Genomic DNA, 24542 nt, shown 5'->3' with positions numbered 1-24542 from the left:
AGACACAATTAAATCTACCCACATTAAAGGAAAATTCCTGCCACCCACCCAACACCCTTCTTTCACAAATACTCCCATTCCAAAGATGTTTGGTTACAAGTGTATATAATTTCAAATGTTTTGCATATTACAAAATGAATACAAATGTTTTCACAACATGGAAAAGAACCCGGTCTGATTTCCACTGATGTCTCTGCAAGTGGCTACTTTGATTTTCTGCAAGTCACTTTTGAGGACTGCGCTCTCTCTTTTTAAAGTGCAGAGCTTGGGTTAAATGATTTTAAAAGTCCCTTCAAATACAAAAATCTTGGGGATGATCCAGATTCCTCCAGTGAGTGGCAGGGGTATTCCAGCTGAGCTTAACTAGCTCTCAGGGGCCAGGAGACCCCTGCTGCCACTGGAGCCCTACCATAAAGCGGAGGTTCCCCTCCCCCTGCTCCGTTTGGCCTCTCCTGTCAGCAGGTGCAGCAGACTGGCAGGAGCTAATGAAATGTTTACTGAAAAGATTAGCTTGTCAGTGGAGCCTGGACAGATGGCTATTGATCCTCTGCTCATCTGTCACCCCTGTTCCATTTCAGACAAGGTGCAGGAGCAGGCTCTCTCTGATCCAGAGCTCAGGCAGGGGCTCAAGCCCCAGGTACACATCCCCGGCGGCACACAGGAAAAGAGGTTTGCAGTGTGAGAAGGTCTCTTAGATCTGTGGCCTGGTCCAAACAGTCCCTGGGTCACTGGAAGCCCCCACCTCTTCTCTGTTCAATTGTTCAGCTGAGGGATCCTGGCAAGAACATAGGAAATGTCAGACCTGAGTTCAGATCCTACCTTAATTACTTTGTGAACTTGTACCCTCTGAGACTCCATTTTTCTTACCTATAAAACAAGGACAATAACACCTGCCTCATAGAAGTATGACAAGACTATAATTAGGAAATTAGGATATCATGGTTCTAAGAACCAACACCATTGAGGGAATGTTTGTTTTATTCGTTAAAATGAAAAAGTTGAGGCCAAGATTAGAACCCTTGCAGAGTGCAGGAATTTTCCCAACGTGTCATGCTCGAGTGGTCTTGAGGAATCTGGCTTCTATGATGTTCTAAGTAGCTTGACCTTATCTTGAGGGCAACGCCATGCCACTGAAGGGCATGATGTGATGAAATATGAGTTTAGCAAGGTAGCTCTGCCTGTAGGGAGGTAAGACTGGAATGTGTCACAGCTACGGTAGTGGCAATGGGAATCCAGAGGCTTGTTGGAGACATAAGAAGGTACAAGACTTGAAGAGTGATTGATTGATTGATTGATTGATTGAACATGAGAGGTGGCAGCAGGGATGACTCCCCTGTGCATGGCGGCACTTCCAATGACACAGAAGCCCGGAAGTAGAAGCAGTACAGGGGAAGCTAATCAGCTCATTTTGAGCATGGCGAGCATGAGATGCCTGCAGGACTCCCAAGTAGGAGGACTCCCAGGTGGTTGATGGAGTTTGAGGCTCAGGAGTTAAATCTGGCCCAGTATAGAGATTTGGGAGTTGTCACTGTCATCATCTTCCTCCTCTTCCCCTTCTTCCTCATCTAGTTGGTAACGGAGCCACAGAGTGGATGAGGCCACCCATGGAGAATATGTGACCAGAAGAGAAGGGGCCAGCACAGAAAATCCTGTGGGGACTGGCAGAAAGAAACGCCTGGAAAACAAAGAGTGCTATCATGGAAGTCAGGAGTTTCAGAGGGGAGGGAGAGAGTGAGTGGGCAACAGCAGAAAATCCTACAAAAAGGTCATATAAAAAAACAAAAACAGAAACCTACACAGTGTCTCCTGGACTTAGTAACAAGGAGGTTGTTTTAAACTTGAGAAAGGCAGTTTCTGTGGGGCAGTTGAGGGCCAAAGGTCAACTATGGAGAATTGAGAGTGGGTGGGAGGTGGGAAAACGCAACCTGTGGAATGTCCCTTTGGAGAAGCTCGACACCAGCTGGCGGACCATGGGGGACGACAGGGCTGATTTAGGAGGGGCGTCCCCTGAGAGTATGCCCTGTGCTGTGGGGAGGATGCAGGGGAAGTGAGTGAGTGGAGACCTGCAGAGAGACAATGAGCCCGAAGGAGCCTGGAGAGGCGCGAGACCAGAGTCCAGATCCAGATTGGGGGTTGAGGCCAACTCTACAACCAACTACCACCAACAAGCCAGGCCCTGTAGACAGGGCAGGCTGAGCCCCAGAGGGAGGAAGGGAAGCTAAGCAGGTCCCTCCTGGTGGGCTTAAGTTTCTCAGGGAGGGAGGTGAGGTTGTCTGATGAGGACATTAAGGCAAGTCAGGAGGCTGTGAACAGTTGCCCTGGGGAAAGAAGGGTACTGGCCAGGGGTCCCCAGGGCTACCAAATGAGGAGGAGACCATGAGTATGCACAGGAAAGGAAGGCTGGGCTCGAGGGATGCCCAGGGTCAAGTGGGCAGGACCCTCCATTTGCTGGGCTGGGGGTACAGTTGCCACTCAACCCAACTGCACAAGTGGGGAGGGACAATGGAAGAAGGCCTTCGGGGCTGCCTGGAGACACCGCAGCTGCTCTCCATTTGTGAGAGGGAGTCCCCCTCCTCTCCATCCCTCCCTCTCTCCTCTTAGAAGCATCTCCCTTTCTACCCGCACCCCCACCCCCACCCCTGCTCCCCGGCTTCATGCAAGTCCACATCCTGAGTGCCTGGCATCAGGCACTGAGACCAGAGAGGACAGAAAGCATGTCACACCCACACACATCGGGCAGGGTGGATAGGAGCCCCCAGCCAGGAGGCCTCCAGCTAGTGTCTGACCCTGGGACCCTGGGACCCTGGGACCCTGAGGCCTTTCTCAGCCTGTTTCCCCATCTACACAGTAAGAAGGCTGTCCCCAGGAATCCCTAAGTCCCCTGGCCAGTGCAGACATTCTAGAGCGTGAAGATTTCTTTATGAGTGTGTTTTTCATCTGAGCTGCTGGCAAGGGAGGGCAGGGAGGTGCTGTGCAGGGCTGAGCTCAGAAACACAGACACAGAGTTAACTGCCGAACCGTCTAAACAAGATCTGAATGGAAACGCTGCCCTGTTAATTAATGGCTGCTTTTGAGGTTATTAAGTTAGACTGGGTAGGTGTGTGGCCTTTCTTTCTACTGCCCTTCCAATTAACAGGCACTTTGCTTGGTAAATGTTAATTTAGAGTAATTGGGCGTGCAGAGGAGGGGAGTGCAGGCAGGGGAAACAATGGTCCCTCTACTGTAGGTTAATTGCTAGTAAACGTTGTTCCCAGCAGCCCTGGTCCCAGATGAGGATGATTAATGGCCATGGAGTACTGGCTGAAACCCTCAGGGGTCAGCAGAGCTGCGGCAGGTTTAACCCCTCAGTGACCATGATGAGGGCCAAATCCCAGTGACTCCTACTGGGTTTATGAGCAAGAGAACTTGAGGTGTGCTCCTCACCTGTGAAAGAGGCTAATGGGGTCGCTTCTTGCAGGTAAGTTAGGAAAGTCAAGCATCACGTTGGCAAAAAAAATGCTTCATTCCACTGATAGATGGAATAACTCATTGCAGCCGTGATTACCATGGGTAGTATCATCTAAGGAAATAACATTGATTTCCAAAAAATAACAAAACAACAACAAAACTCCAACACCCCCCACTTAGCCTCTGCTCTCACACAATCTGTTTCAGCCAAGTCAACCTGTGACAGTCAGTTTGATGTGTGAACTTGTGAACAGTCCCATATTTAAGCAAATGCTACTCTAGGAATTGCTATGAAAGTATATTGTAGATGGGGTTGAAATCAGTGGACTTTGGATAAGAAAGATTGTCTTGGATAACCAGGGTGGGCCTGATTCAATCAGTCGAGCAGGGCTGAGGCTTTCCTGAAGAAGAAATTCTGCCTGTAGACTGAGGCCATAGATCCTGTCCCAGGGCCCCAGCCTGCCTTTCCTGATGGCCTGCCCCTCGGATTCCGTAATAATGTAAGCCAATTCCTTGCAATAAAACTCTTAATCTATATCCCCATCAAGTTCTTTTGGAACTCTGATTGATACACAGCCCAAAAGTGACTCGGGCTGGAGACAATGCTCTGAGCCAGGCTTCTTTTCCCTGCCTGCCTCTCTCAGAAATGCAAATGAGAGGTGGCTCATCTCCCAGCTCTCAGAGCCACCTGGTAAGAAAGTTCCTGCACTCACCTGGGTCCCAGAGCCTCCCAAGCCCAGCTGTCTTCTGGGCTAAGGATTCTATAATCACCAGGATAGTTTCTCCCCTGAAAACTTCCTCTCAGGAAAAGGCCATGGATACATTTTTCTTTGGAAGAAAAATAAATTATTGTAACATGCATGGGATTGTACCTATACATGCTTTATTGTGAAAAAGCAAATGGATCAGTATTTTAAATTTATTAATTTTAAAATCTCTAGGTTATAATGGGGAAGAATAAAAGAACATTGGATACTCTGTGTAAGAAGGGAGGGAGGAATACAAATATATGTTCACATTTACATAAGAATCACTGGAAGGACAAACAAACTAACAAAGACAGTTGTCAATGGAGGTGATGGGGTGGAGTGAATTGGACAAGGGTGAGAGGGAGAATTCTCAGGGAAAGATACTCTGATTTTTTTTCTTCCAATATGATCTCAAGATGATTTTTTAATTAAGTGATTATCTATTCAAAAAATAAAATTAAAAACATACTCATTTCACAAGAAGCGCCTAAGCACCTCTATGACGGACTCTAAGAACCGAGAAATGAATCAGAAACAGCCTGTGTGTGTGTGTGTGTGTGTGTGTGTGTGTGTGTGTGTGTGTGTGTATGAGAGAGAGAAGGAAAAACAGACAGACATTGCCACCTTGGACAGGGAGGCTATCTAGAGTGGACGGTATGAGTTTTGAGCTAGGCAGGATTCAGACAAGCAGAGGAGTAAGGACATTTGGTAATATTATGATGGCCAAGGCCGCACAGGAGACGGTCATCTGTAGCATCTCCCAGCTCTAAGACTCACCCCATTCCCCCTCCCACACATACACCTTTTCCTTCCCCTGCCAACCTGAGTGGATTTCAGACTTCTCCCTCCCTTTTAGAAAGAGTAGAGTTTGGTGGAGATACTGTCCAATCTCCTGTGCTTTTCTCTTACAAGATCAGTTCAGGGCACTGGACCCAGGATGGGAACGTGGCTGTTGGGGAGAAGATGAGCAGAGAGGAAAGAGGCCATTACAGAGACCGTCAGCAATCAGCTTCATTCTTTAGGAGACATCCACATCCAGGGCTTCCAGAGGCCATGGCAGGGCTGGGTCAAGCCCTCCTGGGGGAGGAGGGGGATCCCCTGGGCATCTGCCTGGAGTACCAACCCCTGTCACTCAGAGACCCCAGAAAGATGAAAAACAGGGGGGAAAATGCATTGGAATTGTTTACAGGGAGGCTATTCTGTGGCTAGAACATTTCAATAAACCTCTTTTTTAGGGGGGAAAGGGTAAGAAGGCGCTGAGGGTTGTGCTTGAGTAATAAACTGCCTCAGAGGAAAGCGGGTTCAGTAGCTGCAGGGTTTGTGGTTTGCTAGGAGATGGTGTATATTTGGAGAGAGAGCTCACCTTGTCAGCAAGAAAAGGAGAAGCTGAGCTGAGGGCCATTACCAGCAATCCTCCTCCAAACCAAGCTTGGCCTCTTTAAAGTGTAGCTGTTTGGTACAGCATCATTTATGTGAAAATGGAGAGGGGGCTACATGCATGGTTGGATATATGTGTTTATGTACATATGAATGCATTCATGCATGCATGCCTGTATACATTTGTTAGTTTATGCATGAAATATCCCTGGAAGAATCCAGCAATATGGTTACATTGGTTGCCTCCAGGAAGCTGAGCTGAATAGCCCAGAAATTATATCAATTAGCAGACAGACTAGGCTGTCTGTCATAAGAAGTGACCCCAAAATGCAAGGCTTAAACAAGATAGCATTTCAATTCTGTCTCACAAAGCAGGGCAGGTATAATGGTGACGAAGTGTCAGGGACCCAGGATCATTCCATTGTGTGGCTCTGCCATCACTACAGTGTTGCCTTCCTCTGCACGGAGGAGGATGGCTCACCATCACCTCTGCGATCCAGCCAATAAGAAAGGGGGAGTAAAGAAAGTGAAAGGCACATCCACGCCCTCTAGGAGAGCCACTGAACGTTAAGCACGTGGCCTCCACTCACCTCCCACTGGCCAGAACTCAGTCACTTGGACACATCTAGGAAATGCCCTCCTTAGCTGAGCATTCATGAGTATAGCTAAAATTGGAGATTTTGTTTCTAAAGAAAGAAGGGCAGAATAAATATAAGAGGACAACCTGTAGTCTTTATCTGGGATAGGATGAAAGGGACATTTTCACTTTATATATCCTTTTAGTACCTTTAAAATTTTTTTCCTGTACCCTCTTGATAGACCTTTCAGTATCTTCTGAACCATGTGAATTAGGAAAAAAAATTAAGTTTGAAAAATATATTAGTTTGGAAGTCACAAATTGAGCACATGCATCCACCTCTCCACTACACCATGGATCCATGGGGGTAAAATATAAAGTATTTTTTAAAGAGTGAAATCAGATCAGTGTTGGAAAACAAGGCAGGGTGCCAGCAGATGAGAAAGTCTGAAAAAATACTGGAAGCTAGAAAGTAGATGAGATTGGCTGGGTGCGGTGGCTCACACTTGTAATCCCAGCACTTTGGGAGGCCAAGATGGGCGGATCACCTGAGGTCGGGAGTTCAAGACCAGCCTGGCCAATATGGTGAAACCCCATCTCTACGAAAAATACAAAATTAGGTGTGGTGGCGCATGCCTATAATCCCAGCTACTTGGGAGGCTGAGGCATGAGAATTGCTTGAACCCAGGAGGCGGAGGTTGCAGTGAGCCCAGATGGTGCCACTGCACTCTAGCCTGGGCAACACAGCAAGACTCTGTCTCAAAAAAAAAAAAGAAAAGAAAAGAAAAAGTAGATGGGATCAGATCAACTGAGAAAGTACAAACGTAAACCACAGCCCCAAACACCAGGACCAAGAACTTTCCTTCTCAGCGGAGCCCTAGAGAAACCCCAAACTCAGAAACAAGAGACAGAAAGCAAGAGTAGGCCATAGGATAACCATCAGAGTAACTGAGCAAAGAGCTGCATTCACAGCGGCTGGGACATTCGGGGCCCCTCCCTTCTCCCTTCCCCTGCTCAACATATGCTCAACCCGTAAAGGAACAACTAGTGGTAATTTTGCCCTTTGGGTACCTAGGACCCAATCATTATTCTTAAAAAATGTGGGTGATCTATCCAGGAAGGGATCCTAATATAGGTGTCTAAAGTCAAGAGAGAAGCAGAACAAGAACAGGGTTGGAAGTCTATGTAGGCCTCCCCAACAAATATATATGGCAAGTTTGGGTTGAGAGGGTGTATTACTCCATTCTCACGCTGCTAATAAAGACATACCCGAGACCGGGTAACTTATAAAGAAAAGAGATTTAAATGACTCACAGTTTAGCACGGCTGGGGAGGCCTCAGGAAACTTACAATCATGGCGGAAGGGGAAGAAAATACGTCCTTCCTCACCTGGTGGCAAGAGAGAGACTGAGTGCTAAGTGAAAGGGGAAGCCCCTGTTAACTATCAGGTCTCATGAGAACTCACTCACTATCACGAGAACAGCACCGAGGGAAACCGCCCCCATGATTCAATTACCTCCCACCAGGTACCTCCCAGGACACGAGGGGATTATGGGATTACAATTCAAGATGAGATTTGGGTGGAGACATAAAGCCAAAGCATATCAGAAGGCATGGAGGGGTGGTAGAAAGTCCTCTGTCCAAAAGGAAATTATAGCTAAATACTCCAGTCCGTTATTTAAATACCTCCTTACTTTGGCAGGCGTGGGCATCCCAGGCTGCCTGCTGCAATCTAGAGGTGAGCCTGCTGACAATATGGCCCAGCCACTCAAGGGGACCTGAACTGGCCCTCCCCTTCCAGGGAGACGCCTCTTGTGGAAGCAGGCCACACCAGCTATCCATACAGATTAATCTAATCCTTCATTTAGGAAAGTGGACGGAGAGGCATGGAGCCCCAAATATTTGAGGGAAAGCCAATAGCACAACCAAGTTGAACAAACATGAGTAAACACAATGAGTCATCCTGGAAAAAAAAACAAGATGAAGTAGGTAATGTTAAAGATAAAACCCTAATTAGTATCTCTGGAGAGATTTGAGAGAATGAAATCTCCAAAACAAGAGCCAGCTGCCATAAAAAAGGAGCCATCGGAGAACAAGAAATAATTTCTAGAAATGTAAAATAAGGGTCAAAATTTTAAAAATTCAGCAAACAGGAATAATAGAATGGCCAAGACCAAAAGCCAGAGCAGTTGTGTGGAAGTCAGTGAAATCTCCAGAAATATAGAAAAAAGTCAGCATAGTAAAAACTAAAAGTCTAGAAACAGGAAAGCTCCAGGAGGCTAATGTCCATCAATTCAGTAGGAGTTTCAGAAGGTAAGAAAAAAAATCAGAGAGGTCGTGGGGGATAAAGTCAAAGACATAATAGAAAGTTTCCCTGAGCTGGGAAAAAATACAAGTCCTCAGATTGAAAGAGGCCACTAAGTACCAGGCAGGATAAATGAAAACAAAACCCATACCTAGATATTTTTAGAAATTTCTTTCAGAACCCCAAGAAGAATGAGAAAGTCTTAAAAGCTTGAATATTAGAAATGAGAATTTAATTAATTTCAGACTTCCCATGAGAAATGCTTTAAAAATCATGCCTTTAAAACTCCAGTGGAGGCTGGGTATGGTGGCTCAAGTCTATAATCCCAGCACTTTGGGAGGCCAAGGCAGGCAGGTCACTTAATGTCAGGAGCTCGAGACCAGCCTGAGCAACATGGTGAAACCCCATCTCTACTGAAAATACAAAAATTAGCCAGGTGTGGTACCACGTGCTTGTAATCCCAGCTACCCAGGAGGCTGAGGCAGAAGAATCACTTGAACCTGGGAAGTGAAGGTTGCAGTTAGCTGAGACTGCACCACTGCACTGCAGCCTGGGTGACAGAGAGAGACTGTCTCAGAAAATAAAAAAGAAAAAAAACTCCAATGGAATATGAATTTGAGCCGAAATGATACTCCAGCAATGCAAGGAAAGTTTATCATGTGTGCACTCGAATGTAAAAATTACTCACGGAAGTACTTGTGCAAAACAAAGGGAATGAAAGAATGAGATTTCAAAAAAATGAGACTGAAACAAATAAAAAAAATGATACCTGAATAAAAGTGAGGAAAGTAAAAACTACATTAAAAGACCAAGATTTGAATGTTGACAGCTGTATGGCTGGTATTAAATACATGGAATATTCTTTCTTTCTCTATAGATTTTATCACACTTTGTTCTGCAGTGATTAATATTTATATAACCACAATATGGTAAATGCAATTTTTATTTGGTTTAAGTATTCAAGCCTAGAAGACTTGACTGTAGTTCCGGAACAGAATGTAAATGTTATGGGAGGCCGAGATGGGTGGATCATTTGAGGTCAGGAGTTCCAGACCAGCCTGGCCAACATGGTGAAACCCTGTCTCTACTAAAAATACAAAAATTAGCCCGGCGTGGTGGTGGGCACCTGTAATCTCAGCTACTCGGGAGGCTGAGGCAGGAGAATTGCTTGAGCCTGGGAGGTGGAGGGTGCAGTGAGCCGAGATTGTGCCACTGCACTCCAGCCTGGGCAACAGAGTGAGACCCTGTCTCAAAAAAGGAAAAGAAAAAAAAGAATGTAAAAGTTTTGTTATAAGCCATGAAAGTGGGAAGAATGGTGATCATATATATTGATGTGGAAGAACAAACACTATGTAAAGAAGCAAATGTAAGCTGCAGACTAACATGGTTAATATGACCTCATATATATATGTGCCATATATATGAGCATACAGATAAATAACAGTTATATATAAACATACAGATATATAACATTTACATATATAAACATACAGATGTATAACATTTATATATAAACATACAGATATATAACATTTTTATATAGAGTCATATTATCCATATTGTTCTCTATTTATATATATAAATGTTATATATCTATATGTTTTATAACTATATGCATTTTTATGTGCATAGCAAAACACCTGGAAAACTTTCACTCACTTTTTACTTTCTACACTTCTGTAGCTTTTGAAACTTTACAACCATGAATAATTGTTATAATTAAAAAATGTTAAATAATAGAATACTAGCTTGAAGATTTACCACATTTTTAGCTGGCATAGGAGATATTGATTTTGGTATGGCCTCAAGAAAAATAGTCTGATTGAGAACTACATTTAGTAGAACTCAATCTAAAACTAGGTAGAAACCTCAACTCTTTTCTAATATGAAAACAAAACAAACAAACCAAAACACTCCCGCAGACCAGAGACCAAAGAAAGATCAACACTGCCACCTATTGAGGATTTATTGGAGAACAGGCTAAGTTGAGTTTTTTTTAAATTGTGATTTTTAAACAACTTTTGAGATATTTTGAGATCTGCACAGACCTGAAATCTGGGTTATCTTCCACCAGGCACACGGATTCTTAGCCATAGAAGTGAGGAATCAGGAGCATACTGAGGGATGCTTGGGAAGGTATGAGTAACAGTTTAAGAAACAGACTCTGTTCAGCCTAGTAAAGAGCCTACCCAAAGGGACTTGGTCTCAGTTTCTTACTTGCTGTGCTAGAGGACAAAGGCTGGGAGTGTGGGACCCTGGCAGACGAGTGGGGAGGAGATATGGGCCAACTTATGTCACTGTGCTAGAAAGAATGTTTTAATTGTTACTTTCCAAAAATAAGATAATGTTCTGTGAAAACAGTGAATGCACCCTGCTCACTGAATATATGTCAATAGAGAAGCACTGTGACCCTCCATCCTGGAAGTTACAGAAGAACATCTGCATTTCTGAGGGAGTTAGATTACAGTTAGATTATCTGCATGCACTCGTGTATTCAACCAAATACTTATTGATGCCCACTCTATGTTAAGTACTATGCAGGGCCCCTTCCACCCAGAGTCACAGATCCCATTCGACTGGCTTTTGGAATGACTCAAACATAGCCAAGGCATGAGATAGTCCAGGAGGAATCAAGCTATATATTTGGTGAGCCATCCTAAACCCAGCCTGTATTTGGCAAGCACCGAATGTCCATATCAAACTTAACCAAGCTTAGGACACATTCTTTAAAAAGGTAGGCAGTGGCCGGGCGTGGTGGCTCACGCCTGTAATCCCAGCACTTTAGGAGGCCGAGGTGGGCGGATCACAAGGTCAGGAGTTCGAGACCAGCCTGGCCAACATGGTGAAACCCCATCTCTACCAAAAATACGAAAATTAGCTGGGCGTGGTGGCAGGCGCCTGTAATCCCAGCTACTCAGGAGGCTGAGGCAGGAGAATCACTTTAACCTGGAAGGCAGAAGTTGCAGTGAGCCGAGATCTCACCACTGTACTCTGGCCTGGGTGAAAGAGTGAAACTCTGTCTCAAAAACAAACAAACAAAAAACATAGGCAATGAGATCTGATGAACCAAACTCTTGTTCATTTTTAAAGGTTGACAATGAGACACCATCTCACACCAGTCAGAATGGCTCTTATTAAAAGTCAAAAAATAATAGATGGTGGGGAGGCTGCAGAGAAAAGGGAATCCTTGCACACTGCTGCTGGAAATATAAAGTTCCACCACTGTGGAAAGCAGTTTGGAGGTTTCTCAAAGAGCTTAAAACAGAACTACCATTCAACCCAGCAGTTCCATTACTCAGATACCCAAGGGAAAATACATTGTTCTATCAAAAAGATGCTCACATGTTTATTGCAGCACTATTCACAATAGCAAAGACATGGAATCAACCTAGGTGCCCATCCCCGGTGGATTGGATAAAGAAAATGTGGTACATATACACCATGGAATACTATACGATCACAAAAAACCAAAATCATGTTCTTCGCAGCAACACGGATGCAGCTGGAGGCCATTAACCTAAGCGAACTAACGCAGAAACAGAAAACCAAATATGGCATGTTCTCACTTTATAAGCTAAACACGGGGTACACATGGACACAAAAATGGGAACAACCAACACTGGGGACTGCTGCACGGGGCAGGTAGGAGGGAACAGGGGCTGAAAAACTATGCACTGGGTCTATGCTCACTACCTGAGTGACAGAATCAATCATACCCCAAACCTCAGCATCATGCAATATAACCATGTAAAAAATCTGCACATGTACACCCTGAATCTAAAATAAAAGTTGAAATGTTTTTAAAAATCACATAAAAAGGAACTTGAGAGAATAAATAAATGAATAAAGGTTGAAAATATGAACATCCCAATAAGATCAAAACAGATTTCATTCAATCATTGGTTAAAAAAAAAAGAACTATATGAGAATCGCAAAATAATAGAGCTGGAAAGACTTCCAAAATGACCTGTATCACTCTGCTCATAAGCTGGGCTGGTCTAAATTGCTGTGAATAAGAATTCTGGTTTTCATTTGGGAGAACAGTACAAGAAAAGAAATATAAAGAGATGAATAATATGTACAGGCTTTATTATACAGTCAATGTGCAATAAAGAGAATGCAAAATTGAGAATAATTATCAAGAATGTAAAAATATTCTTTCACTTTATATAATTCAAATCAGAAGATCCCAAACTTCCATCTTACTAAAAGGTGCTGGGTTCTGACTAAGGAGAGCTCATTGTTTTAAAAAGAATGCCATCAAATACGAGAAAAATATAAACCAATAAAAAAAATGGAAGTAGTTGATGGAATAAATAAACGGAATAGCAAGGGGAGGCCAGAAATTGGTGGGGCAGTAAGAAATCCCTTTATAAAAAAACTTGTAGGCCTTGCATTTGGGGAGCCCCAGGATGAAGGACTCTCCTTATTGATGAAGTAAATATCCATCTCCATAGCGACATTCTGTTAGATTGGTTCATATTCATTTGGGATTCCTTTAATTGAATATTCGTTCATTCAACAAGCTCCTCTTAGTGCCTGCTCTGAGCCAAGCCCTGGACTAGGCAAGAGCTTCACAGAAATGAATCAGACAGAGTCCGTGTTCTCCAGGCATTCATAGCTAGTTGCAGCAGCAAGCCTTGGAACAACACAGAGACGTAAAATTAATACAAGGGCTTAGAGGGAAAAATGTGTACGAAATGATGCGGCATTGGAAATAGAGTGTGGTGGGAGCCATTTAGGGAAGACCCCTAAAAATTTGGACAAAGCACCCCAAACATGCCAGACTCCCGGAGCATCCAAGGACCCAGCAGAGTTAGCACCAAAAATAAGCACTGAAACTATTTTGTTAATTTTCACGTTAGGTGCTTGGACAGGAAAAGACATAGAAACCGTCTGCTTCTCTCAAGGGAAGAGAGGGAGAGCAAGAGTCCTAACTCCCTAAGGGGATTAAAACATGAACGAGGTGCAATGAAATGAGGTAAGTGATTTGGAAATGCAGCAGGGGATCAATGATTTGCCAGCAGGCAGGATGCGCAACAATCGTGGAGGAAATGCCTTCCGACCTGAGCCTTGGGATTGATTCAAGTTAGCAAGGCAGAGGAGAGGGAAAAATGCAGTTCCAGCGAAGGGCGGAGCCTAGCAGAAAGGCCGGAAGCAGGGTGCGTCGGGACATGCAGCATGGCGGACAGATGAAGGAAGTATGGTGGGTGGCAAGAATGGCAAGGTGAGACCCGGTGCAGTGGCTCACGCCTATAATCCCAGCACTTTGGGAGGCTGACGCGGACGGATCACCTGAGCTCAGGAGTTCGAGACTAGCCTGGGCTACATGCTGAAACCCCGTATCTACTAAAAAATACAAAAATTAGCCTGGGGTGCTGGCGGGCGCCTGTAGTCCCAGCTACTCGAGATGCTGATGGGCGAGAATCACTTGAACCCGGGAAAGTTGAGGTTGCCCGGAGCTGTGATCTCACCACTGCTCTCCAGCCTGGGTGACAGAGAGAGTCCCTGTCTAAAGAAAAGACAAAAAACAAACAACAACAACAAAAACTGGCAAAGGCGAGTTTTACTTTTTTTTCCTTTAACAGACTTATTGAGATATAGTTTACACACCATAAAATTTCCCCATTTCATGTGCACAATGAATGATGTTTAGTAAATTTACGGAGTTCTGCATCCATCACCAAAATCAAGCTTTGAAACATTCTGTCACCAGTAGAAGGTCGTAACTGCAAGTTGTCCAGATTCCTGGCGTTTTGAACAGAGTTGAACAAAACGCCCAGCAAAGCAAAGAAAGAATGAAGCAACAAAAGAAGGAAAGCAGGGATGTATTGAAAACAAAAGTACACTCCACAGTGTGGGAGCAGCCTGAGCAGCTACTCAAGAGCCCCCAATACAGAATCTTCTTTGGTCCAAATACCCCCCAGAAGTTTCCCATTGGCCACTTCATGCATACTTCATGTAAATGAAGTGGTAGCCCTCAATCAGTCTGATTGGTTGCAGAACGCAGCCAACCAGAGGCTGAAGTTACAAAGGTCACATTCCTGTGCAAACATCTGATTGGTAAAGGCAACCGATCAGAGGCTACGGTGAAGTTACAAAGTTATACTTCTGTGCAAATGAAGACTGACTAAGCCCGCAATCAGTCTGGTTGATTGTGGACGGCAACCATTCAGAGGCTGGAGCTAAGTCACAAAGTTGCAAACGAAGACTCCACTGGTACTCAGTCTGATTTGTTGCAGACAGATTTCCCATCTGCAGGCTCTGGTCCTTTTTTTACTTAGGCGTGGAAAGTTAGGGTTTTCCTTTCAATTTAGTTCTAGGAAGTCAGGGTGAAAGAGCCTTAGGTTCCCTGCCTCCAGACGCTATTCTCCTGCCTCAATTCCCATCATCCGAAAAAGCTCCCTTGTGCCTTTTTGCAACCTTTTCATCCCACTTCCTTCACTTAGCATGAGGGTTTTGAGGTCATCCACATTATAACAAGGATCAAGCAGTCTTATAAACCATGGTATAAATACCCTACCTCTTAAATATCAATTCACCAGATGATGGACATTTAGCTTGTTTCCATTTTTGACTATTAGGAATTATGCTGCTGTGAATATTCACCTACAAGTCTTTGTGTGGACATATGTTTTAATTTTTCTTGGATTAGAGTTGCCAGATTTAGCAAGTTAAAATACAGGAAGCCGAGTTAAATTTAAATGTCAGATAAACAATACTTTTTTTTAGTATAAACATGTTCCATGCAATATTTGGGACAAACTTATACTAAAAAATTGTTTTTATCTGACACACAAATTTAACTGAGCCTCCTGTATTTTATCTGGCACCTCTACTGATACCTAGAAATGATATTACTGGGTTACGTAATAGGTTTCTATTTAACCTCTTAAGATACTGCAATCTGTTTTCCAAAGGGACTGTTTACATTCCAGCAATGTGTGAGATTCATCTTTTTCTCATCTTTATTGACACTTGGCTATCTGTCTTTTTAAAAACTATAATCATTTGAGTGTGTGAGGAGTGGTTTCTCATTGTGGTTTTAATTTCATCTGGTCTTTATAAAGAATTATGTTTATTAGCCATTCATATATCTTCTTGGGAAAATGTCAAATCTTTTGACCAGTTTTTATTTTTACTTTTTTTGTCACAGTCCTACACATAATTCATGGTATTTAGAACTTCACTTTATCAACTGTTGCCGAATTACCATTTAAACATTAATACCCAAATACAGAATTTAGAATTAACTCTACCATACCCAATCTCTGAACAATGAATTTGTTCACCAATTTTTAATTGGGCCATTTGTATTCTTATTGAATTGTAAGAGTTCTTTATATATTCTGAATACAAATCTCTTATCAGATGTATAATTTGCAAATACTTTATGCCAGTCTTTGGCTCGTCTTTTCATTCTCTTGTTTTTTAAAGCCCCAAATATTTTAATTGTGGTGAAGTCCAATTTATCAACTGGTTTTTAATAAATTTTGCTTTTGAAGTCCTATTAAAATCTTTGCCTAACCTAACATCACAAAGATTTTCTCCTGTTTTCTTCTAGAAGTTGTATAGCTTTAGCTCTTACCTTTAGGTGCATAATGAGCTGAGGGTCTAATTTTCTTCCTTTTCTCCTTCCTTTTAAAATACAGATATCCAATTGTCTCAGCACCATTTATTGAAATGACTGTCTTTTCTCCTGTTGAATTATCTTTGCACATATCTTGAAAGTCCGTTGGTCGTCTGTGAGGGCTTATTTCTGGACTCTTAATTCTGTCCCGTTGCTGTATATGACTGACTATCCTTGTGTCAATAAACAGTCTTGATTATTGTAGCTTTACAGTAAGTTTTGAAATTGGGTAAGGCAATTCCTCTAATTTTGTCCATTTCAAAATCATTTAGGATCTTTTAGACATTTTGCATTTCCATGTTAAGTTTCTTTTTTTTTTTTTGAGACGGAGTCTCGCTGTCGCCCAGGCTGGAGTGCAGTGGCGCGATCTCGGCTCACTGAAAGCTCCGCCTCCTGGGTTCACGCCATTCTCCTGCCTCAGCCTCCCGAGTAGCTGGGACTACAGGCGCCCACCACCACGCCCGGCTAATTTTTAGTATTTTTAGTAGAGACGGGGTTTCACCGTGTTAGCCAGGATGGTCTCGATCTCCTGACCTCGTGATCCACCCGCCTCGGCCTCCCAAAGTGCTGGGATTACAGGCGTGAGCCACCGCGCCCGGCCCCATGTTAAGTTTTAGGATCAGCTTGTGAATTTAAAGAAAAACCTTTCTGGAATATCGCTAGGGATTGAGTTGAATCTATAGAACAATTTGGGGAGAATTGCCATCATAACACTGTTGAATTCTCTAATCCATGAGCATGGAAGTTCTCATTTAGATCCTTTGATTTCTCTCGCCAATATTTTTTCAATTAAATAAATGTATTATTATATTCTTTTTGACGCTATTCTGAGTTTACTTTTGAAGGTATCGTTCATTGCTAATATAATGTCAATTTTTAATATTGATGGTGTAGGCAACCTTGCTTGCTGAATTAGGTCTCGTAGCTTCAAAAAAAATTTTTTTCCGGTGGATTCTTTAGAATCTGACAGGTAATATTTCTTAATAAAGACAGTTTTACTTTTTTCCCCAACCTAATGTCTTTCTAGTCTTTTTGTAGGGAGAGGGAACAGGGACTGGATAGAACCTCCATGACAACCTTGAATAGAAATGATGAAAGGATGTTCTCGACTTGTTTCTGATTTAAGGAGAAAAGTATTCTTTCACCATCAAGTATGTTGGCTGTGAGTTTTTTGTCGATGCCCTTCACTAGGTTGAGGAAGTTGCCTTCTATTTCTAGTTTGCTGAGTTTTCATCACGAATGGGTGCTGAATTCTGTCTAATGTTCTTTCCTTTGGCTATTTAGTTATTATAATAATATGGGTTTTATTGTTTCTTCTATTAGTATGGTATAATACATTGATTTTTTGATGTTAAATGAAGCTTACAGTCCTAGGATATGGCCCATTTGGTCCTGGTGTATAAATCCTTTTATCTGTTGTTGGATTCAGTTTCCTAATATTGTGTTTTAAGTATTTTTGCAGCTATCCCCACTGGCTTTAATACTTTTAAAGTATAGGTATTTAAAAGTGTAAATTTCCCTTTAAGCAGTGCATTAGCTGTACACTGTAAATTTTGACATGCTGTACTTTTTCATTTGTTTAAAATTTTCTAACTTCCTTTGTGACTTCTTCAATACATGGTTTTAGAAATGTGTGATTCAATTTCCGAATATTTTGGGATTTGCAATTTTCTTTCTGTTGACTTCTAATTTAAACATGGTTGGAGAACATACTTTCTACTATTTCAACCCTTTTAATTCACTGAGACTTCTTTTATGAAATAGCATGTGGTTTCCCCTGGAGAATGTTCCATGTGCACTAGCAAAGAGTGTGCATTCTGTTTGTGGCGGGTGGTGGTAAATGTTTGGACAATTTGGCTGACAGCATTCTTTTGCATGCCTGTGATTCTCAATTGAGTCGTTCTGTCTATTATTGTAGGTGTCAAAATCTCCAAATATTATTAAATTGTCCATTTCTCTTCTCAATTCTATCATTTTTCTCGTTATTTTGGGGTCCTGTTAGGAGCATATACATATGTTAACTGTTATATCTGATATATTGGCTTTTTAAAGTATATTTCCAGTAATATTTCTTGTCTTAAAGCCCACTTTACTGATATAGACATTCCAGCTCTCTTACGATTACTGTTTGCATGTTATATATTTTTCCATACTTTCACTTTACAGCTATTGCTCTTTGAATCTACAGTGTGCCTCTGTGAATACCATATAGTTGATTTTTCTTTTTAAATCCATCCTGACCATCTCTACCTTTTAACTATTTAGTCCATTCACATTTAATGAAATTATTGGCATGATTACTTATGGCTGCCATTTTGCTATTTGTTTTCCAAATGTCTATCATTTTGCTCCTTTCTGCCTTTTGTGTTAAATATTTCTTGGTGTACCATTTTGTTTTTTTAAATATATTTTTAAATTGATACTTTAGTGGTTACTCCAGGCTCTACAGCATGCATTTCAATTTATTACAATCATCTTCAAATTAGGACTAATTAATTCTAATAAAATACATCTTTGTCCCAATAGAGTTCCATTTCCTACCCACTCCTTTGTGTTATTAATATACACTGCACCTATACTGTAAACCCAACAGTATGGTGATGTAATTACTATATAGTCTTATGCTACTGAAAGATAACTTACATTTATTTTGGTAGGCAAATATTTCCCCAAGATTCCCATTCTCTAGTTATTTAATCAAATACTAGTCTTGGTACTGCAGTGAATGGACTTTGCAGGTAAAACTGAGGTTACTAAATAGGATAATTATCCTGGATTATCCAAATGGCCCCTGAGTAATCACATGGCCCCTTAAAAGCAGAAGCATTAGAGAGATGCAGTGGAAGAGACAGTGGAGAGATGAGGCAGAAGGGGAGATCCGAGAGAAGTGCAAGGACGATTCAACCCATTGCTGCTGGTTTTGATGATGGAGGAGGGAACCACGAGCCAAAGAATTTGAGTGGCTTCTAGAAACTGACAACAACCCCTGGCCAACCTGTCTTACAACCATATGGAGCTGAATTCTGCCAACAACCTCAATGAGCTTGGAAGCCTATTCATCCCGAGCCTCCAGAAAAGAATGTCGCCCAGCCAATGCCTTCATTTTGACCTTTTAAAATATGGAGCAGAGAACCATCTGAGCTATGCCTAGACTTCTGAATTATGGAATTCTGAGATCATAAATAGGTGTTGCTTTAAGCCAGGGCATTTGTAGTAATTTATGGCAGCTATACAATCATACAGTCTTTTCTAGTTGTACACATATCCACCATTTCTGGTGCTCTTCATTTCATCCTGTGGATTCAGGTTACCATCTGGTGTCATTTATTTTCTGTGTGAAGGATTTAGTATTTCTTGCAAGGCAGACGTCCATAGGCAATTTGTCTGGGAATGTCTTTAATTTCACTTTTTTTCCAACTTTCAACAAAAGCTTCATATCCTGGTGATGTCTTTATTATAAGAAAAAAAAAATCCCTAAATCCAGCCTTCAAATTGAAGTAACTATCTTTAATGTGAGAGCAATCCTATTCACAAAGCCCCTCCCCAGAGTCAATCAAGGGTTTGGGGACCACATCTCATCATTTTTCCAGTTCTCTTGTAAGCCAAGTTTTCACCCCCAGGAGACTAACAAATGTGCTGACCCAAAGGCAACAGAGATCACCTGTAGACGGGTCCATCATGCCCCACTGGAAGACCCACACCCCTAAGCATGTGGAGAAAAGCCCCCAGGCACAGAGACACACCTGCAGACGGGAGGGCACTCCCCGAACATACTATAATACTGTAACTTGCACTAGGCAGGGTTAGAAAACTTCTAAAGACTCTTGTAACTCAAAGGTTCTAGTTGCCATCTACAGCAACTACATATGGCATGACTCATTCCAACATATACACTTTATTTTAAAATATGCCACTGGCACTTGGGAAAAATGTAATTTATTTGCACTGCTTCCATTCTTCTACTGTAGTGTTAGGACTTAACATAAGCATCACTCTTCTATTTCCTATTTACATTCTTTTGGAATATTACTACAAATACAATATACAATTTAAAAAAACTTATGGGGAAACACAGCTTATGTTTTTTTCTCCTCTTTACAGGCTTCTCAGTATCATTCGACTTAAATGGAAATTTATATGGACATTTTCTGTACATATCTTAAAGGGCAGAGATTACACTGATAAAGCCTAAAGAATCCTGCACAAATACAATACAGAAAACACAAAGTACAGATGATGTTATTTGGGGTACAAATATAAACAATACAGTACCATTTGAGTAACTGAGCAACATAATACCCATACTTTATAGAAATAAAACTGCAAACCTGGAGAATGCTCTGACAAATATTAAACATTATATACACAATGAGGTAAATGTACCTTGGTCTCTTGAGAGGTAATTTAAGTTTAAAGCAATTGACATTTTGAAGCATCTCCTTAACATATGAAGAAATATCAAACACCCCATTCCGTTGGCACAACGTGAAAAAGGGGTATCAAAACATGGTTCATGATATTCAGTTCACAAATCTTGTTAAAAAATAAAAACAAATTCACTGAAGTTCCTTTTAAGTTGTAATAAACAGGTTGAATGTTATTAACCGTATTTTTAAAAGTTTACATTTACAAACAAGATTGCATAATGGGATTGAAAAGTTTAATGTACTGACAATCATCATAATGTCCTAGAAGTCCAGCAATCTTGAGAGGGCCCATGGGTATTCCAGTAATCCAAAACAGAGACAAGAAGCTGCAGTACATGTCCAAAGATAATCCTTAGTATCTCAAAATATCTGAGTTGGCATTTTCTGCCAAAGTGTTGACAGAACCATTATTTGGAATCACTACCATTTGGAGCCAGAACACTGCCATGGTCAAGAAACAGTTGACTTACGATTCTTCCAGTGCAAGAATAAAAATAAGCTTTTGATGATGTGTCTTAATGGGATAGTGATTTTGTTGTGCACTCTAACGATCTCTTTGCCATCTTGTTTTAATCTGACAGTTCTCAGACATAGAGAAAAAAGGTAACTCATGCATGTACTACAAAATCGCCAAGTGACCACTTACATTTTGTAATAAAACCTGAAATCTGGGATTCTTGATGGCCATGGCACTGTACACCAACTCAAGGCACTTCTTGAGCACTATCATTATTACAGCAGAATTACAGGCTCAGCTCTTCGGACTTTACCCTGTCTTATAGGAGATACAACTGGCCACTGTTTCTGGCACAACTCCACCGCCACAGGAGCCACCTTGCTGCCATCCCACTCCTCATCCATGGCTGAAGTCAAAGCAGGAGCATCCCAAGCCTCATCTGCTCAATCTCCAAACTTGGAGACCCCTCCCTTCCACCTCTAATGACTGAAGGAAATGGAAGTGGGTCCCACAACTTCCATCAGCCATTTTACTCTAGGTCTCCAGAGCAGCTCTTCAGTCAAAAGGCTGTGGGGGAGGCAATGGTCTCTGTGTCAGGGACCAGCAAGCAGGAGAGCAGGTTGCAAGAAACAGCTGGAGACAGAAAGGATGGATCAGGGATGTCTATGCCCCACTAAGTCGTATTTCCCCCATCCCCATTTCTCCTGGCTACTGACAAAATGAATATGGACGCACAATTTACCAGAAGATGTTTTAGCCACGTTGAATCTTGGAAGGTGAGCACCCTACGATGGGCAGTATAAACAACTGTGTTTTTAAACGACAAAATTATTACTCTAATCAAATTTATCTGCAGTTATCGACAGTAATCATGATCCATCCCACCTTTTCTTTCATTTTCAATATCAGCCAATTGTGGTTTATCAAACCATCCCTAGCCAAAAAAGGAATTAACTGCAGTAATACGTAAAGTCAATTTAGAACTAAACTACAACTTTAAAAAAATTCCCTGATTCATCAAAAGTACATTTTATCCACTTAGGTAAGAAAAGTATAATTGTAACTCAATCTTTGATTCAATAAAAAATATCTTCAGCAAAAGTGGATAACCTTACATGAAAGTGAGAAATCATGTATTACAACTTTAAATCAGACAACTTTTGGTATATTCTTAAAATTATATAAAAATAGTTTTAGTGATAAAATGCATTGGTCCCCTGGATTTCATAAAGCAGTTCTGGTAGGCTTAGAAATGGCCCAAACAAAAAACAAAAAACAAAAAAACCCCACAAAAAAAGTACCTGATCACAGAATTAGAGATTATTATTAAACAAGTAATACAACACAACTATAAAAACAAACCTCTCAAACTCATTCATTTGCTTCAATGAAATTATGGTAACTACAGAAAAAAACTCAACTTTGTAGTCAAAATAGTAACCTCTAAGCATTTTTCCCATGATGTTTTTAAACACATGAAATTGACACTAAATTCCTATGTAATATGTCACTCATTCTAAAATTACTTTGGTTTTAAGATCAAATAGTCTTTCAAATTTATTCTACGTATAAGAGATAAGACATTATCAGAATGCAACTCATTCAGTGTAAATGGCCACTTTCTCTTCCTGACCAAAATACTGTATGGGTTACTCTGACCCTGTATCGGGGAACTGATAGCACTATAAAGTCGAAGTCTTGCCTCACAGCTATGATAGTTTTTTCTCCCCTCAGAATAAGATCACAGTGATAAAAGGACTTCGAAAACTGTAAAAGCCCTGCAGAGACTTCATAGCATTGGAAGTAAAAACCAGTTATTATAAGCTAGTTTCAACTTAATGTAAGACCATGACAAGTTTGCTTTCAATATTTAACCAAAGACATCTGTAAATGGAGAAAAACCTATACTCAGAATGTTCTTTAGCTACCACCTCTCCCAAGTAACAAGGGTGCACTGAATGCATTACATAAATTACATGTAAAGTAAGCAGTTGCAATGTACGCACACATAAGGAAACACTGAATTAAAAGCTGCCTTCCTCAAAGTGTAGTGAGACCTCAAAACCACACTAGCTCTAACCTCAGTTACAAAGACAGAGGATCCACCGAACGTTTACTCCTACATACATAACAAATGTGACTTTCTTGCACATCTGTTATCTATTCAAATTATTAACTACCTTCGCCTTCCTAGAAAAAGGCCTATTATTTAATATTAACCATATTCTAATTTTAAATGTAATTCATGTCTTAAAAAAATAACACTGTCTTTGAACAGATAAAGAAAAAAATGGCTTACAGAATACCACATAACTTTTCACAAGCAGCTAGACAAACTTTCCCTTTTAGAAAAATTAGTCTGTATGCTACAAATATTAAAGTACTATAAGCATCTAGAGTGCCACTTGATTTTTTAAAAGTATAGACAACACAATTAAAATGCAAAAGCTTGATGTGAGAATATTCAAACATGACCATGCTAACAATTTACTAATTAATGCCACTTCATTTCTTTAGTGGCTTAAGCACATTTTGGTAGGAGAAAGGCATTTTCAAAATATAATACCAAATGACATACCACAAAAACCCTTCCAAAAAACAAAACAGAGAAAGTTTGGGTTACCCAGATAAATAAGCTTTTTGAATTCAAACACTATAGGTTTTAACATAGACACTTTCAGCAATTCTACTCATTTCCATTAGAAAGACACAGAAGTGGCACTTACTGGTATAGTACAATCCCATTTTGAAGGCATGTAATGTTCTGAATAAGTGAAAGAACAATAATAGTATACAAAATACAATTGCATAAATTATGTTCCTCACTACTATATGAGGTCATTTTTAGACTCAAGATAAGAGTTTTATAAGTGTTAGTTTTAAGATCCTGAAAAACTATAGAACAGTACATTCAAAGTCTGAATCAAGGAAACTCTAGTGGTTCAGAATCCTCTGAGAATGTACTAACCAGGAGTAAATCACTTTCTTTAGTAATAAGACATGTTTCATTATAATTCAGCAATCCAACTCCTTTGCCCTTAAAGATGATCTCCAGCACAGCAGAGTTACCTAAAGTTAAGACCAGCAATCATCTTTTTAAAAAACAAGTTTTGTTAATAAAAAATAAAGGTAGACTACACAACATTTTCTGTCCTGGGAAAGAAGCGTTCATAGTGCACAGAAAGGACCCACATGGCTGTTTCCTGGGTCCAAAGAAATCCTGGGAAGTTTTTAATTGACTTTATTACACTGCTGCAAAAGGAAGCAACATCCTTCTGTTCCCTCTCAGTGAGGTAGAACAATTGACCTCCCAAATTAAAACCCAGGAGCAGATCTGAAGAAAAAAGGAGAGTTCAGGCAAAGCTGTAGAATTACATTTTGATGCCTTCCTGTTGACTGAGTTGTGATAATGTTTTCTTAATCCGCAATGCTGTAAGCCTAGCTGCTCCATTGGCATACCAACATTCTCTCATAATTTTAGCCATTACTCTCAAGGCCTACAAGAAAATATAAAAAAAAAAAATTAATGCATGCACCATTTTCCATTGGTCTGGATAAGAATTTTTACGTGTA

The 24542-nt window shown here is 41.1% G+C and overlaps 1 protein-coding gene and 1 long non-coding RNA gene across 4 annotated transcripts in view; both read right to left on the bottom strand.

Annotated features, from left to right (window-relative positions):
- Positions 1-7548, bottom strand: part of LOC134756892 (uncharacterized) — a 41228-nt gene extending 33680 nt beyond the window's left edge. For both annotated transcript variants that reach the window (XR_010130298.1, XR_010130297.1), the window contains exon 1: positions 7465-7548. This is a non-coding gene — a long non-coding RNA (uncharacterized lncRNA). The remainder of the gene's footprint in view (positions 1-7464) is intronic.
- A 12412-nt stretch (positions 7549-19960) lies between these two features.
- The window catches only part of TGFBR1 (transforming growth factor beta receptor 1), a 48879-nt gene continuing 44297 nt past the window's right edge, over positions 19961-24542 (bottom strand). For both annotated transcript variants that reach the window (XM_055350044.2, XM_031014730.3), the window contains exon 9: positions 19961-24466. In XM_055350044.2, the coding sequence (XP_055206019.1) occupies positions 24341-24466 (126 nt within the window). In that variant the 3' untranslated portion in view covers positions 19961-24340. The remainder of the gene's footprint in view (positions 24467-24542) is intronic.

The sequence above is a fragment of the Gorilla gorilla genome, chromosome 13, assembly GCF_029281585.2.
Source record: "Gorilla gorilla gorilla isolate KB3781 chromosome 13, NHGRI_mGorGor1-v2.1_pri, whole genome shotgun sequence".
NCBI lineage: Eukaryota > Metazoa > Chordata > Mammalia > Primates > Hominidae > Gorilla > Gorilla gorilla.
This window is presented reverse-complemented; position numbering and strand designations above follow the sequence as displayed.